The sequence below is a fragment of the Salarias fasciatus genome, chromosome 16 (genome assembly GCF_902148845.1).
Source record: "Salarias fasciatus chromosome 16, fSalaFa1.1, whole genome shotgun sequence".
In the NCBI taxonomy this organism is placed as follows: Eukaryota; Metazoa; Chordata; class Actinopteri; order Blenniiformes; family Blenniidae; genus Salarias; species Salarias fasciatus.
This window is the reverse complement of record NC_043760.1, coordinates 17,343,184-17,360,118: the sequence shown is the minus strand read 5'-3', so window position 1 is coordinate 17,360,118 and position 16,935 is coordinate 17,343,184. Positions and strand designations below refer to the sequence as shown.

Below are 16,935 nucleotides of genomic sequence, written 5' to 3'. Positions count from 1 at the left end.
GAGTAACGGCTGTGTAGGATTGCTGCAACACAATGAAGATACTTGTGGTTGTTTACTCAGCCGAAGTGCTGAATTTTAAATGATATCATAATCCACTGTGTTTCAGACCAGATGAATGGAATGAAACCTTAGCTGAAGTATATGATGACTATGTGAATGTAATAATAACATGAATATGGATTTTAAGAATGCATCTCTGTCTAATTGGATGTTTTAAAACATTCTTACCGTGTGAAAGGACAGGCGTTTGGATACCTCATGAAGCTGTACACAGGTCTCATCCGTCACAATGCTGTGAGCTGAACAATCACCCACTCACACGTGTAATCTAAGGTGGATACACATTCTGCAGGAACAGAGAACTTTGTTTTCTCAAAGCGGCAATAACAAGAAAAACAAGGTCCAAGTGTAGAACTCCTGGGAGGAGATGAAAAGAGAAGAGGCAACGTAGGGTTCATGTTCACTTTTGCACATTAACCATGTTTACTTCAAACACAAAAAAAAGTTGTTGGGGACCACTTGAGGGAAAAAAAGTCCGCGCCAACGCTGAGAGGAGAGAATGAAGTCAATATTTTCTCTGAAGATACAACTTCAGTATCTGTCCTTGTGAGAGGAAGCAGCGCTAGATATGAGCTCGGTGCACTCATCACATTTCCAATTAAAAAAACAGCCGCATTGTACTTTCACCACCTTGAATGTAATGAATACAAAGGGAATCTGAACATACTTTACATTTGAAGCGACTTGTACTCACCGCTGGCAGCTACAAAACTGTGGCTTTAACGTTCAGAAATGTTTAATTCTGCCCACACTTTATCCACTAATTTCCTTAAGCAAAACTGCAGAAGTCCAGAGCTTCTGATCCTCGGTAACAAGCCTCTCTCCCCCTCACCTGTCTCGACTTTTGAATAACTTAGACATCACACAAAGAGCGATGCAAGAGTGACACCTTGAAAAGTATAACTTTAAATTCCCCTCTCTTATGGAAGTTAAAAAAAAAGCTCCTCCACACATGGATAATGTTAACAGGAAGCTGACATGCTTTACATAAAATATGCTTGTCCATTATAATTGGAGGTCCTTGTTTGGCCTGGGGTGATTCCTACTTTTAGCTGGAATGAAGATATTGTGCAGTGTGTGCCAGTAAGCAGTGAGATTTGTGGTGTTGTGGGGACTTATGTCAGCATATTGATGAAGGACGGCATTATGGGTAATGTGAGGTTTGCTTACACTGTCCACTTACAGTCATAGTGGAAGGATGGTCAGTGATGTCTCTTACTTTGCTTTATTCCACTGAAGATAAAGCTGGTGAAAATGTTGTTAAGGGAGACCGTTTGAATGTTCGCCTCAGCAATAAAGCATACACACACACTCACACATTAACGACTGTACATTTTCACCTGCACATTTAGAAGACATTCGAGTGTGCTGTTTTGACTCCCTTTGATGTGCTTTACTACAATGGCTTTGTTTAAGCAAGAATGGCTAAAAATTACTGCTCCATTTCATCCAACTCTGAGTGGCGTTTGGCAGGAGTCCATACCGGCTGACTGTTTGTGAAGGCGGGAGGCAAACCTAGACAGGCCGCCACATCACAGGGTGAACACAGAGTGACACACACACTCGCACGTGCAGGCACTTGACTGTCACCCATTAGTCTCAAACACATCAAATCAGGGTCCACAGGGAGAACAGTTCTACACAGAAAGGCATCCGAGCTCAACTAAGATCCAAACCCCTCTCTTAATGACAGAGTGAATAAAGCCATTTAAGTACTTCATTAATGATGTGGTAATGGTTTAACTCTTGTTAAGTTCACGCGAGGTGGCGGCACCTTCGCTTCCTGGCTTCAGAACAAAGCATTGGCGGCATGTTTGGAGTTTGTTTGCTCTGCTGCAGAATAAATTTGTATCCAATCAGAGCCCTTCCTTCTAGAATTCAGTGCTAAATCAATAGCATTCTATTACAACCAAATATATTAAAGCCATTATATTGCAATGAAAACAAAACTTTGCACATTACTATATATTGAACTGCGTCAAAATAAGTAAACTAAAGCAAACAAAGCAAGAATGCGATTTGCCTGGTTAATTCCTCCCTAAATACTCACACCACTTATTTAAGTACTTAAAACTGCATTGGAATTTCTTCTGCAGCTGAGTGTTTTTTTTTTTTTTTTTTTCATGTGAAGTAATACAGGTTCCATTCCGCAAGAAGAAAGATCACATTGATATTCAAGAACACGTCTATTCGCAGGCTGCTCATCCCACAACATATGGATCGATCTTCGCTGAATGTGAAATAGTTGTGATGGCTGCATGACTGGTTACTGTTATAGATAATGAACGGCACCGGCAGAGGAGCTCTGATGTGTGGGCGTCCACGTGTGATGGAGAGAGAGAGAGCGAGAGAGAGAGAGAGAGAGAGAGAGAGAGAGAGAGAGAGAGAGAGAAAGTGAAGCAGTATGTTAAAAGAGATATGTAATTGTAACTTTTGGAGGACAAACTGTAAACTGTGGTGAACCAGTATGAAAAACCTACAAACGGGCGTTATGTATAGATTGACTCTGGGATGCGTTTGGATTTTGTTGGTGGTGGTAATTGGCAGGAGCACTAGGAATTGTGGGATGAAAAATCCGTTAATGACTGCGGGTTCCGTCGTACCTGCAGCTCGCGCGCCCCGCAGCATACAAATGTGCGAGTGCGGTCACGTGGCAGCCGGCGCGAACACATTAAGGGTACAATGACTGCAGCTGATTCATGAGCCGCACACAGAGGTCCCTCATTAGGAGCTGACAGTGATTGAAGTGCTTGTCTCCGTGCATCAGGTGCAGAGGGACAAATGCAGCTCAATGCACGGGGCTTTTATCAGTCAAATCTCTCCTCCGCAGTGAGACACGGCGCTGACAGTTCCTCCACATTACACATCTGCTGTCCGCAGATTTCCACTCTAATGTGGCGAATGATTAGCATATCCCCATCAAACTACCCCTGCCAGTTGGCAGATATTTGGTAAATGCTGCACTCTTAACCATTCTCATAATTACTGTCTCATTATAGTCACACTTCTTTCAATCTGCTTTTTGTGGGGTGAAAAAAAACATCCACAATACGGGAAGTTCGAATTTGTCTTTGCTTGCTTGCATTGCCGCATTATTTAGACATTCGGCTTGAAAAACATTGCATTTACAGCACACTGAAGACCCTAGTTATTATAAACTGCGTATGTTTTATGTTTCGAATGACGCCTGAGTGTCCTAGTTTGGTGTTTCTCTGGCCCCAAATGAGCGGATGCTGAGGCGGAGGCTGATACAGATTTGTATTAGGCCATTTGCATTATTATAATTTATGACTTTTTAGGAGGAGAGTGCACTTTACACAGCATTTAAACCCAAAAATGTCAATTATCACGTCATGATATAATTGTCCCATGATTACGTGTTGTTTACTCATGGTGATAAGATCCTGTCACATCTTCATGAAGAAACACTGTAATTACAACATAAAGGTCAGGTTAGAGAGGGGGAAAAACACCACTTTTGCTTTATTCTCGAGTAGTGGGAAATGCTTTCGAAAAGGTGGGGGGGGAAATATTCACTCTGAATTATTTAAAAGGTCACTTTTATCATTTCAAACCCTCCGTGGCACGAAGTTAACATTTCAGGTAAGACTGGAGTAAAAACAGCGCTTCTGCACAGTGGGCTGAACATCCTGGTCACTGCAGTGACAATGAGCTATGCATCAGTTTAAAATTACATGTAGAGAGGGAAAGAGAGAGAAAGATAATTAAGGATTACGATTATGTGGTTGAATTAGGAAAAGAGGCATAATGGTCTTCATTGGCCACAAGCAACTGTACAAATTTTAAGTGGTTAAGCGGTAATTCTCCTCAGTATTTTTCAGACATAAAAGGCTCAAAGTGCGGGTAGGCGAGGTAAAACACTTCTACCGGAGTCTGATCTGAATAGGCTCCTTCTTTTCTAGGTAATTGTATTTCTTTCAGTTATTTTAATGTTGACTTTTTGTTCCCACAGTCACAATTCCTTCTCACCGATGATAATATGATTTCGTTCCTTTTCTGAAAATCTTTTCAGTAGTGTCCCCCCGACTGCAGCTTCTGTTCGACTTCAGCCTGGACAAAATCTCAAACTTCCCCTCAGACATCCTCTAACTGCTTATTGATGAGTCCTATTTTTTCCTCCACACTTACTCTTAAAAGTCATTGAACAGTTTCTTTGCACAGGTTTCAAAAACCTCCAAGAATATTATCTCCTGAGATTCTTAAAAGTACGTCTCACTGTTGTCTTTTTGTGCTAATCGAGTAGATGACAGTTTTTTAGAATGCATAGAAAGGCAAATAATTTTTTTCCCTTTAGTTTAATCAAACAGATGCTTTTATCCAGCACACTTCTGAGCATTCATAAAGAAAAATACTACAAGGACAAAATGTTGTAAAGTGTATTGTAAAGGAAAAAAAAAAACCTGTAGCGACAGCAGGATTCCAATCTGCAGACTCCTGCTCTGACCACTCGAGCACCAAGTCATATTTTAATTGCATTACATCAGTAAAACTGTCCGATAAAAGTCAGGAGAGATCGCGGAATACGAAATGACGAGTCAGATAATTGTGCACCTTCAGGCTGTTATTCAAGTGCTGCACGGCATTACATTTAACTTATTAAAAGAACACATTGTAGCTACGGCTGTAAAAAGCTCCTCTCTCAAGAAAATGAAGAATTTATTATGAGTTTCTGCACACGGTTTGCAACTTAAAGAGCCATGTGCACACTTACCTTTATAATACTGTGAATCAAAATATGTGCATCATAAAGTTACAACTACTTTATAACCTTAGTTCAGACTTCTGTCTCAGTCTGACTTTCTTTCTTTCTTTCTTTCTTTCTTTCTTTCTTTCTTTCTTTCTTTCTTTCTTCTTTCCACAGTGTGACCCAGGAGCTTCAAGGAACAGGAGCAGACATATCCTTCGCCTCCCAGGTCCTGGTCACACCGAGTGTCCAGAGCTGCTCCAGTCTGAACAGTGTATCCTCAACAACACCTGCTTCACCTACCAGTACAGAGTCTCAGGTAGAACAAAGTTGATGATGGCCCAAACTAGTAAATTAGCTGTTTTGGGTGATGAGCAGATCTCACTTCTTCTTTTATCTGTTGTTCTTAAATCCAAAAGCTGTTTTTCATATAAAGCATAATTCCTTCTTCATTGGATTACAGAGATATCTTGAACACTGTCTACAACCTTGACTTCATTACTGCTGAGTGCTCTCGCACACACCTCAGTGGGTTCCCCATGCCAACTCTGAAGTGGGGTTAGATTGTTTTTTTGGTATTAAGTGCTTTACTGCTGAAAAGAGTCGCAGAAGAGTTTTAAGTTACAGACGCTCGTTCCCTCGAGAGGGACAGATTTCAGAGCTTAACCAGCCCAAATCTCTGTGTGAAATTCATAACTGCTCCACTGATTTCTGTTTGTTCATCATTGTTTTGAGTGATTTACATTATTGCAATGCTGTGTGTTTATGCATAATCACTTCTCAAACAATTTTAAGGAGATGAAGGATGTTTGAGTTAGACGCAGGGGTTAGTGTACAAAATGTTGCTGTCGTCGTACAGACAGTGATCCCGCCGCTACCAGTGTCGTAAGCTGGCCTGACAGTGACACTAATGCAGATATGTTGCTGTGCGCAGACTGGAGTACATGCCAGCTGAGTGAAAATGCCATCTGCGGCGAGGGTTTACGACAGCGTGTCCTGGACTGTATCCGCAGCGATGGAAAGATATTGGAAGTGGAGAAGTGTGAGCAGGTAATCGCTACGTAAAGAACTCAAGAACAGTGATTCACGATGGCTCCTGAAGCTTGGAGTTGTCATTGTTATTGCGTGAGAATAAATCACATTTTAACAGACGTGCACATTTACCGTGTGAACGACACGGAGAGGAAGAGGGTTGCACTGTGATGTCGCGGTTTAACGCTCGCTCCTCACAGAGGGAATATGTTCCTGGAGAAGAGTTTGGCTCGGATGCTTTTCTGTGTGCAGATTGCATGCTCTCCCTGTGTTCTCTGGACACCCGCAGTGCAAAAACATGTCTTTTGAACTTAATTGGTGACCGTAAAAGTGCCCTTAGGTGTGAGTGTGAGTGCATGTAGTTGTCGGTGTCTTTGTGTTTGTGCTGTGACCGTCTGACAACCTGTCCAAGGTGTAGCGACGCTGCCATGGATGGATGGATGGATGGATGGATGGATCATTAGGAAAGTAACAGCCATCCTAATTATCCTTTTTTTTTTTAAACAATTTAACACACAATGGAAAAGCACTATCTGGTAACATTCAAGGCTTCATTTAAGAATCTTTTCTTTTTTTATATACTATATACATTGAGAAGCAAGCAGGCTTAAAATGCATCGTTAATCTTTATCCATCTGTCTAGGATCTGATCAAATCTGGACATATGTGCTTTCAACTGATGCAGTTTTCGTTTTCTTTATTCTCTGGTAAAAAAAAGGAAATCCTTTATCCGTTGTTGCTTAAGATGTATTAGTGGCTAAAGCTTCTGCTCTGTTCTGTTCAAGTAGCTCATATATTGTTGAACACAGGTATCCCATTCAGTCCCATTCATTCTTTAAAAAATGTAATGTAACTGAGCCTTTTGAACACAAGACTAATCTTAACTTTGGGCAGACAAACGGCTGCCGTGCAGATGCTGGAGGTTACTGTAGGTCCAGTACTAGTTAAAGTCAGTAAATGTTTAACTTTTGTGTTGCCAGCTGGTTACTGACTGGCCCTGAACCGATACACATAATGATTATAAGTCTTAGTTTTGGTGGGATGCCGGGATGATGTAATGCACACACATCTCCCATGACATTAATAACTACTGACAGAGAAAGTAAGTAACTCCAATTATCGCTTCATCATGGCATCTGTTAGTGGGCGGGATATACGTGTTGGGCAACTAATGAACATGTCCTCAAAGATAAAATGGTCCAAAGCAGAACAATATGGTGAAATAACCACATTGTCATGGACAGCCAAGGGTAATTGGCGCCATGGAGACTCCATCTTACAACTTTCGAAATTAAAACTGAACACACCTACAGAGGTCCAGTTGATTTCACACTTCTATCGCACAGGCTTGTAGTAAAAGAGGCCGCTACACATTTATGAGACGTGGTTCAGGTTTTTCTGATCATACATTTGAAGTTGTGTGTGAAAATAACAGTCAGGTCAGAAACGCCAGTGATCGTAGTATTGTGCAGCTGCTGCTTCTGAAACCGTCCTGAATTGAACTTCTGCCTATTTAAAACATGGAAATGTGGTGGCTCCCTCTTTCTTGTTAGTGGGAATAATTAGCTGGCCCGCCTTTCCTCTCTGCTCCTGTTTTCTCCAGTTCGGTTTAATCAACAAGTGGCGGCTGTCTGAGAGCTGTACCGTCGACTGTCCTGTCAGCTGCATCCTCTCTGATTGGTCACCGTGGGCGGACTGCTCGCACACCTGCGGGAGCCAAGGTAAACATTTTACATGCAAACTAACTGCACTTAAACCAATGGGAGCGCCAAGTCTGATGAACAGACACACAGCGGACCACATGAGCAGTGGCTCATTATTCCGTCTGCTCAGGCATTCTCCAAGATGTTGAATTGTGCATGAATACATTTAAATGTATTAAAATATTTACGCAGCAGTGTAATCCAAAGCCTTATTATAGAGGGGAATTGTGTGCGGGGTTGTTTTTTCCAACATAATGTATACATTAATATTCCTACTTTGTTATTATAATGTATGAGGCCTAGTTTCTCTTAATTAACACGGGCATCTGATGAGGTTATGTTTCAGAAATTACATGTTCATAAAAACTCCATTTCACAATGCCCACCTTTATGGACGATTTCAATTATTAAGTAATCCTAAATAAAAAATATATATCCTGCCTCTACATGATTGGAAACATGCAGTTATTGTGACTCCATCAGGATAAGTTTGAGAAAGTCTCACCTTCACCTCATGCAATATATGAAAGCTAATGATTTAACCTGAATGCATACATTGCCTCCTCAGTTTCCTAAAGCTGATGTCCCAATGAGAAAGCTTGTTATTCAGTTAATTAGAGTCAACACTGTCTCCGTAACGTCATTAATTTTAATTTGTCATTGGCTGCCATGTCTGCACGCGGTTAACCCTTCGCTCCGATAATCTCACGCTCATGCAGGCTTTCATCTGGGGATTTAAAGTCGAAACTCTCTGGTTTGTCTCTCACCGCTGTGTCAGTGTCTCCATGACTCTCTCCACCGCTCTCTCAGTTTGTTCTCACACACTGTGAAACGCATCTGTCATCGTTGATGAGGGATTTGTGTCGTATGCGTGTGAGGCGACTCAGGGATCATGTTTTTGTCAGAATGCCACAGGAGCATTACATTTTTTTTTTTTTTTTTTGGCGAGAATTTTTGAGACGGCACAAGCTGAGTGTCCTTTTCGCTCCGCCTGCCTGGGGCTGACTGAGCGGAGTATCTCCCCTGGCACAACGCAAAAAAAAACCCAGAACCACCCAGCGACTGTCAAGTGGACGTCTGATGCAGGCCGTGTCTTCACTAAGTGTCAGAGGAGCCGAACACCGAGCTGCCGTACAACCCGCCGACCTCGCTCTGAGGCGCCTTCTTTTCATCCCTGCCATTTACCAAATTTTTCCTTTCTCCCATTATTAATGGCTCACTTGAACAAAACACTTTTTGTTGGAAACTGCTGGATGTGAGCAGAAAGTGGCGCGGTGACACAGATGTATTGTGCCGTTGTGCTAATCCCTCTTTGTCATGAGGAAAATATTTCACGCGCTAAAGAGAAAGCACACTCCCTGTCTTCGCTTCTCAATAGATGATCATCTTTCATTCCAGCCATTCATTTTATTTACTGTTATTTCATTGGCCCTTATGTTTGTGCAGTGATGCGTTTATGCCTTTCACCCCGTCTCATATGCAGTTTCCCCATACGACTACAAATCCCACGGGGATTTTTGTTCTGTGAAAACAATTTATCACATTAACTGTAACCTCCTTAAATGTCACTGTTGTTGGGTTTAAAGCATATTTAAGCTAAATGAGTATTAAGCTCACAGCTCAATGCTCCTGAGTCTTACTCATTTTTCTCCGTATTCGTGTGTTTCTGTGTTGTTTAGGTCAGTCCGTGCGCACCCGGAGAATCCTGCAGGAAGCTCATGAAGAGGGTCGTCCCTGTCCCAGCCAGCTCACCCAGATCAAACTATGTCCCATAAGGCCTTGCTACATGTGGTTGTTGAGTGACTGGTCGCCATGCACGATAGAGGTATAAAACTGCTCTGAAACGGCAATCGCTGCATGGTGATATCATCATATACTCGTATCTGTAGCTGGATTTTCTTTGGTTTCTGAGTTTTTTGGAATTATTTTATTTGGATTTTGACATTTTCTGTGTATTGCATTTGCCAAATATTCACAGTTTAACTTATGAGATCACATTGATGCGCCACTTACCATGTGCTTTTGACCACTGTTGGCACAGATCTGCTGATTGTTTGCACATGTGCTTGCACACAAACAAGCTTGTGTGCCAATGGTTTTACAGCAGTTTATTCACCAACATTTGGCAGGAACACAGTGAAAGGCATGTGCCAGCAAAGATAGAAAGGGGAAAAGATCACTTAACAAGAGGTATGTTTCAGAGTGATCAAAATAGGTTTTGCAAATGTTTATTTGGGATGGAAATCCCACAGTCTTGACATTCTTGATATTTTTGCACAGTCTTAGAATATCCTTACCTGGAAATGTGAGGATTTGGGATCCACTGGGATTGTGGATATTTGCTTTATGCTTCTACATGGACAATGAGTTCCCATAGTGTGAGTGTGCAAACAGATTTAGGTCCCCACAATAGAAGGAAAAATAAATCCTTGTACGCATGCAAAGACACACACACACACACACACACACGCACACGCACACGATTGAAGGGCAAATTGCACATTGTGTATACAAGAGAAAAACTACAGAAACAAATAATCATATTAAGTCCTTTTTGAGAATTTGATGCAGCTTTTTTGCAGATTATGACCATACGTGTGTGTGTGTGTGTGTGTGTGTGTGTGTGTGTGTGTGTCTCTTCAGGGTGCAGAGTGTGGGGAGGGGTCTCGGAGAAGGAACCTGTCATGTGTGGTCCACTGGGGCAGCTGGCATGAGTCTCCCCCTCAGCCAGTGTCGGAGGAGCTTTGTGGAGATGTACTTCAGCAGCACGTCCAGCAGCAAATGGAGCAGCCCTGTTTCGTCCCTTGTCCAGGCAAGTCTGAACCCCAGCGTCGTGGATCCACTTATTAGCTTTTCATCCTTACTGACTTTCAGTGTGCAGCTGTGGAAACACATGAAATGCAGAATATATTCTTCTGCTTCAGTTTTCCTCAGGCAAAACAAAACCACCCGATTACTTAAATTATTCGATACTGCATTGATTGCACTCACAATAATTATTGAGACCCTCGTACTGCATAATCAATTCCCTTGTGCTCAAGCACAAACTCGTTTGTTGCTGTGGGCAAATATGTCGTCCTCTCTTCCAACTGGTTGACATTTTCAACTACTAAATAATTGCAAAATCAATAAAAGTCATAGATGAGCTAATGATCCTTTTAGTGTGGTATTATCTGATGCATTTTCATTCAATACCAACGAGGGAAAGGCACAATGTTCAGTCTGATTACAAATCAGTGTTTAATGCATTTGGCTAATGTAATACCTGAGATCATTGATGCGGCAAAAAGTGAGCCGAGGGTGACTGAAAGAGAAGCAGGTTTATGATCAATAATCAGACAACACAGTTGTCTGTGGTATTATTATTTTCTCTCTCTGCATTATGTAACAAGCCCAAATAAAGCATGAGAAATCATCCTGTGCTAATTGAAACAATTAAGAGCTCACACTGCTGAGAGCAATCATTGTGCTTATCGCTGCCACACAAATAATGCCAATGGGAATCCTGCATGAGGAGAGCTGGTGTGCAAGTATAAAGGAAATGATTCCTTGAAAAGGCAAATATGAGCGCCACATCAAAATGAAGCTATTTCAGTGAGGACAGCTTTTATTAAACCATTTGTTTATTGAAAATGCAGCCTATGAGGAAAAACATTAGATAAACCAAGCAAAATGAGGTTATTGAGTTCATTCCAATTTATTTGAATTTTTTCTTTACCTATTAGTGATTCTTCATTATGAACACAGTGCAAGTAAGGTAATGTGGTCAGGCCAGGTGTGATAAATATATAACAGGCGAAAGTCATACAAACCTGCTGAGATCTGTTGTCCTCCAGCCACAAGCAAACAGTTCACTGCTAAATAAAGGACAGAGGAAAAAGCACTAGTCCTGACAGAGCGCTAAAAAAAGAGAAAGAAAATCAGTGAAACTTTGAAAGCTCAATGGCAAAATCAAAAAGAAAAGAGAAATATTTATGATCACTTTAATTGTTTTAACTTTTTGTCAAGTAATAGTAAAATACAGATCACTCAGAATCTACCATGTTAAGAATTAATTTGAATAAATTCTGCTTAAGGTTCAATCCACTGGAGAAGTTAGAAAGCCTCGTAAAGCAAACATGTCCTGGGTGAATATGTGCACATTAATGTGGTCGGTCTTAAAATAAAAATAAAACATCACCTTGGCAACAAGAATCTAGTATACAATAATAAAGTGGCATTTGGTGTGCATGTGGGTTTTGCTTTAAGTGATGGTGCTGCTGACCAGCTGACAGCTGTGATCATCAGCTTCTCTTGTCTCTGTCAACTTTTTATCCTCTGAAAACCTGTGATGAAGCTTTTCTGCCTTCAGACTTAAGGAAGCCACGAGTAACACTACAGATATCAGTTAGTTGCTTTTGGGGGTTTTTTTTTGTTCATTTTTTTAAGAAAGGTGATCATTGTCATCTGATAAAACGAGTCCTTGGATCTCCTTCTTTGTGTGGTTCTTGCCATGTGAAGCTTTTGCTAGCTTCTGCGACAAAGACACACCATCTTGCCTTGCTTGCTTTTGTTCATCTGCGTCTCGCTCTCCTCTGATCCTTCCCTTGATTCATCACTCAAGCCGCCTTTGCTGTGATTCTTGGCTCAGGATCCCAAGTGTTTGATGGCGAGAGTATTCATGTGTGTGTGTGTGTGTGTGTCAGTGTGAAGGTGTCAGACAGTGGTGTACGGGGACCTGGGGAGAGGTTGTCCACATGAGCGTGATGTATGATCTATTTGTGTGGGTGTGTGAGCGTGTGGTCGTATGTTTGCTGTACGGTGCAGCTTTTCACCACAGCGTGTTTCCACAGATGGAGCAGCATGGGAAAGGAGCTGATCGAGTGTATCCATATAAAGATAAAAGATAATGAGCTGCTTCAGTCCACAGACAGTCACTAATGGGTGTTCAGGGCAGAGAATCGGAGGGCTGCTCTGACTGCAGAGCCGCGTCTGCAGGTGATATGATCGCAACTGTGAAAGAGTGTATGTGGTTGACAGTAAAGAGAGAGAAAGCTCGTGTGTTACTTGTTGACTCACAGAGTGCATGAACAAGACTGTCCACCTATACACATATTTCCAAGCTAAAGCAAATGATTTTCCCCCCCTCCTGTGAGGCATACTTCAGTATTGGCGGTTGCCTTTACAGTTGGGCTCAGAGTTATAGCTTGTATTGTATAATTTATAACTCTGGTCGGTCTATTACTTCTGAATACCCACTGGGTTGTCTGAGTAATTTGTTTGTGCATTCGGTACATTATCAGCCGCAGATGTGTGCTGAAGTTGTTTTCGATCTCTTTTAAATGTTCCAGGAGCCAGCAGGGGAGCCAATAAAATGATCCTGAAATAGTGTCGGCAACCTGAATATAAACCACCCGCAATGGATCTGAGGAGAAAGTCTTGACATTGTTATTGACTAAATTGTGCTTTGGCTGATGTTTCTTTCTCATGTCTTATTCTGCCCTCAGGAGACTGTCATCTGACTGAGTGGTCAACATGGAGCTCTTGCCAGTTGACTTGCTTGGAGGGGCGGAGCTTTGAGACCACCGGCCGCCAAGCGCGCTCCAGAGCCGTCATCATTCAGGTCATGGAGAATCAGGCCAGCTGCCCGCATCAAGTGTTTGAGACGCAGCCTTGTAAAGGTACTGAGGAAACCGTGTATAGACACATGCCATGGGTCCAGAGTCCAGCTGGGCCAGAAATCTCAATAAACTTTAGATGTAGAAAGAAAGGAGCATAGAAAGAGTTGTCCTTGAAGCTACCGTCCAGTTCTTATTGGTCTGTCAGAAGTGTTTCAGTCCTAAAATTACAATACATGTGTTTAATAAAAAGAATCATAGAAATATTGCAGGTGTTTTCCAGACTTGAGAGGCTTTTTGACTAATAGATGACTTATACCATAAAAAAAAGGTTTAATGAATGTTATGGTCCTCTGATTTCATTCCAAGTGTTCTAATACAGCTATAATCACCCACACACTGTTTAAGTCAAGTGTGTGCTTTATGCATGATGCTGAACAGCAGTTTTCAGGTACAGGATTAAGTGCCTGTTGAGGATAATGTACAACTTGTAGCTATTATTTCGATTCTATATTTACTGTGGTGGGAATTGGTCCTGAAAACCAACCTTGCACATATGGACAAATTTTCTTTACCAGTTAGAATCAGGTTCATATGTCTTTGATGTTTCTTTAGTCGAATAAATCTTTCCCTATAGCTCCCTTCAATTCCAACCAGTTTCTTTTCATTTTCTCCAAAGATGCCCTTCTGTCAGAGAACAATACTTTGGGAGAAAAGTAACTCCTTTTTCCTTTCACAGCTGCCATAATAAGTCTCAGCTGGTGCTAGAAAGTAGCAGTGAAGAAATGAGGGGTGGTTAATGTCTATAGGAGGCTGACGAGAAGTCCGGATGCCCAACTCAAGGTACTAATGAGCACTGTCTCTCCGTCGCAGGAGGAAAATGCCACAGTTACCAGTGGAGGACTGGAGGTTGGAGCAACAACGAGAGAGTGGTGTGGTGCCAGCGCTCAGACGGTGTCAATGTCACAGGTGAGCTGCTGCAGTTTCCCCTGACTCCCCCTGATGGGTCCCGCAGAGCCTCTTGTGAAGGCACAGGTTGATTTCCGAAAAGTGAATCTGGCCCAACAGGGGCTGCAGGAGACAACGTCCTTTCTCTGTTTTTGTTTTTTCTCACAATAATCTGATTCAGTCTGAACAACAAGTTCTTACACCAATTCAGTTCAAGCATTTTTGCAGTACTATCACATTGCAATGACGATGAATCTTCTTTTATCCATTAAAGAAAGCCGTCACACCACTGGTTTTGGCAGATGCAGTTGAGGCAGATGGTTCAGAAATACATTTAGAGCAGATTTCATTGTTGGTTCAGGAGATAATAGGAAAAGAGACATTTAGAGGACCGTTTACAGAATTGAAGGAAAAGTCTAATTCTTCTGTTAGTCTTTTTATTTTACTTCAGCATTGCATTAACCTGTCTGTGGTTTGTGTCTTATGCCATATATCAGTGGGTCCTTACCTTTTTTCATTCAAACGTAGCTATGGACTCCCTCCCCAATTTGACAAAAGGACGCAGTACAGCCTCTCTCTTCCAAAAAAAAAAAAAAAAAAAAAGCAATATTTAGTTTCCAAGTCTTGTGGAAAGCGTCTTACTTTGCTTTTCTTTGAGATGTGTAAATGTAATTTCAACAACCTCAGATCGGGCCTCAGGCCCCTACTTTGATCTCTGGCACCCGACTCCAAGGGGATCCTGGACCCTAGGGTTGAGAACCACCAGCATGTACGAGCCAACACTTTTTACCCACAACATGAGTATTTCAATTTTTCATCCTAAACCTGCAGCATATGAGCCATACTTTCACTGCACTCCCTGATAGACATGCAGATTCTCACACACACCAACAATAGAGTTCTGCTTGAATTTAACACCTTATTTGATCTGCCTGTTCTCGATGCAGCCGCCATTGATTTTCCCTCTGCTTCTTAACATAAGTAATCAATATACCAGACTCTGAGCTGGGAGGCTTTCAATCCATATAAATATAATCATGCATTTGTATTTGTGGGAAACAAAGCAGGCGTAGACAAAAAGAACAAAGGTAATAGTGCAGTGGGAATGAAAGCTTTAGGCAGGCTTGATGTGCTGTAAATAGTGGGTGAATGTGATCTTATCGCTGTAAGGAAGTGTTTCTGGCAAATATGAGCCCAGTAGGAATAAGCTCCCTCTGCAGAGCGGGCAAGAACCTGAGGCATTACTCTTTGATATTTTGACATGCAATTTTCCATGTTGGAATTAAAATGTTCACAAATTGATCAGGGACCCTGATAGGTAACTGAGCCCATTAATCAGGTGTGACAATGCATTAATTTAGTGATCAATGGGTAAGGGAACACAAATAAGAACATGTTGTCTTTCTCCAGGGGGCTGTTTCCAGCAAAAACGGCCGACCACGCTCAGACATTGCCATCCTGCGTGCACCAAACCCTTCTCGCACTGCACAGCGGTAAGATGACTGTACTTTGATCAGTAGGCTTTCTAATTCCTTCTGTTTTTTTTTTTTTTTTTTTGCTGTTTTCAGCTGCCCCTGCGTCCTAGATGGGGAGTTAAATGGATTTTGACAGATGACATTTTTAATTTGGCAGAACAAGCCATTAAAGAATAATCACATTAATACCAATGAATGTGGGCTCCACGTCAGCTTGGGACTACACCTATAGTGCGGGGGGGGGGGGGGGGGCGGGGGGGGCTGCACACCGGCTGCATGAAAATGACAAATAATAGTCTTTGCCTGTAGTCTTACTGCCCCTTAGAGTGTGTCCATGTAACTGCACTCGTAAATGCAAAGCTGGGATTGTGCATATTTGTTTCCAGTGTCTTATTGTTTTGTTTTGGGTTTTTCTTTTTTTTTTTTCTTCTTCTTCTTCTTTTTTTGCAGAAAAATTGTTTTTTCTGTAAAATGGTATAATCTTCCCCCTGAGGAGCGTACTTGATTATTACAGTTTGGAAAGGATGACCTGTGTTAAGAGTAGGTTACCTCTGAACCGAATAGAGTGAAAGCAGAACGGTCTGGAAGCAGCGGCGCTATGCAGGAAAGGCAAAGTAACGAGAGCTGTCATCTTCTGTTGGCTGTAAATGATATAGTCCTGACCTTGCTTCCCTTCCTTGTGCAGAGTGGTGTGTGTGGGTGTGAGAAGGGTTATACTGAAGTGATGACCACGCACGGCTTCTTGGACTATTGCACCAGAACCCCGGGGGTGGACAACAACAAGAAAGCCGATGTGAAAACCAACTCTGGAAGATTAAAACCGGGGCCATCTCAGGCCAGAGACCTCTTTACCGAGTGGACCTTAAGACCTGTTGGCCCAGGTACTGAAATGGAAATCATCCAAACAGCTCAACCAGTGGTCCTCTGATTTTTCTTGGCTTTGAACCTGCTTTTGTAGTGCAAGGATCACTGAGATGGGGGAAGAATTCATTCTGGGTCAATGTTTTCGCAAGTCTCATCATTATATGCTTTAAAAAGAGGGAGGGAGGAAAAAAAAAAAAAAACCTCAATGGACCATAACGCTGCCAAGAAATTCTAGTTATTCCTCTGCTGCATGTTTGAAAGGAGAGCAAACCTATTCTTTATTTCTGAAATGTGGGGGGAAAAAAGGTCTATAGATATCCCGATAAAAGAAGAAAACGCACAAAGTGTATTTAAAACCTCGCACTAAAAACTGCTTCTTGATCACACAGATGGAAGAGTAAAGCTGTGGGTTTACGCTGTGACTGCGGTTGGATTCATCCTAATACTCTGCATTATTGCATTATCGTTCCTGGTCTGGTATGTACTATATTACTCTCTGCGCTCTACATCAAAAACAAAAGTTCTGTTGTAGGTCACACACATTTTAAAAC

The 16,935-nt window shown here is 41.9% G+C and overlaps 1 protein-coding gene across 2 annotated transcripts in view; it reads left to right on the top strand.

Annotated features, from left to right (window-relative positions):
- thsd7ba (thrombospondin, type I, domain containing 7Ba) overlaps nt 1–16,935 on the top strand; it is a 151,752-nt gene that overhangs the window by 134,458 nt on the left and 359 nt on the right. For both annotated transcript variants that reach the window (XM_030112054.1, XM_030112052.1), the window contains 10 exons: nt 4,943–5,084; nt 5,700–5,815; nt 7,401–7,518; nt 9,180–9,325; nt 10,144–10,312; nt 12,987–13,160; nt 13,971–14,066; nt 15,456–15,538; nt 16,206–16,401; nt 16,774–16,861. In XM_030112054.1, the coding sequence (XP_029967914.1) occupies nt 4,943–5,084; nt 5,700–5,815; nt 7,401–7,518; nt 9,180–9,325; nt 10,144–10,312; nt 12,987–13,160; nt 13,971–14,066; nt 15,456–15,538; nt 16,206–16,401; nt 16,774–16,861 (1,328 nt within the window). The remainder of the gene's footprint in view (nt 1–4,942; nt 5,085–5,699; nt 5,816–7,400; nt 7,519–9,179; nt 9,326–10,143; nt 10,313–12,986; nt 13,161–13,970; nt 14,067–15,455; nt 15,539–16,205; nt 16,402–16,773; nt 16,862–16,935) is intronic.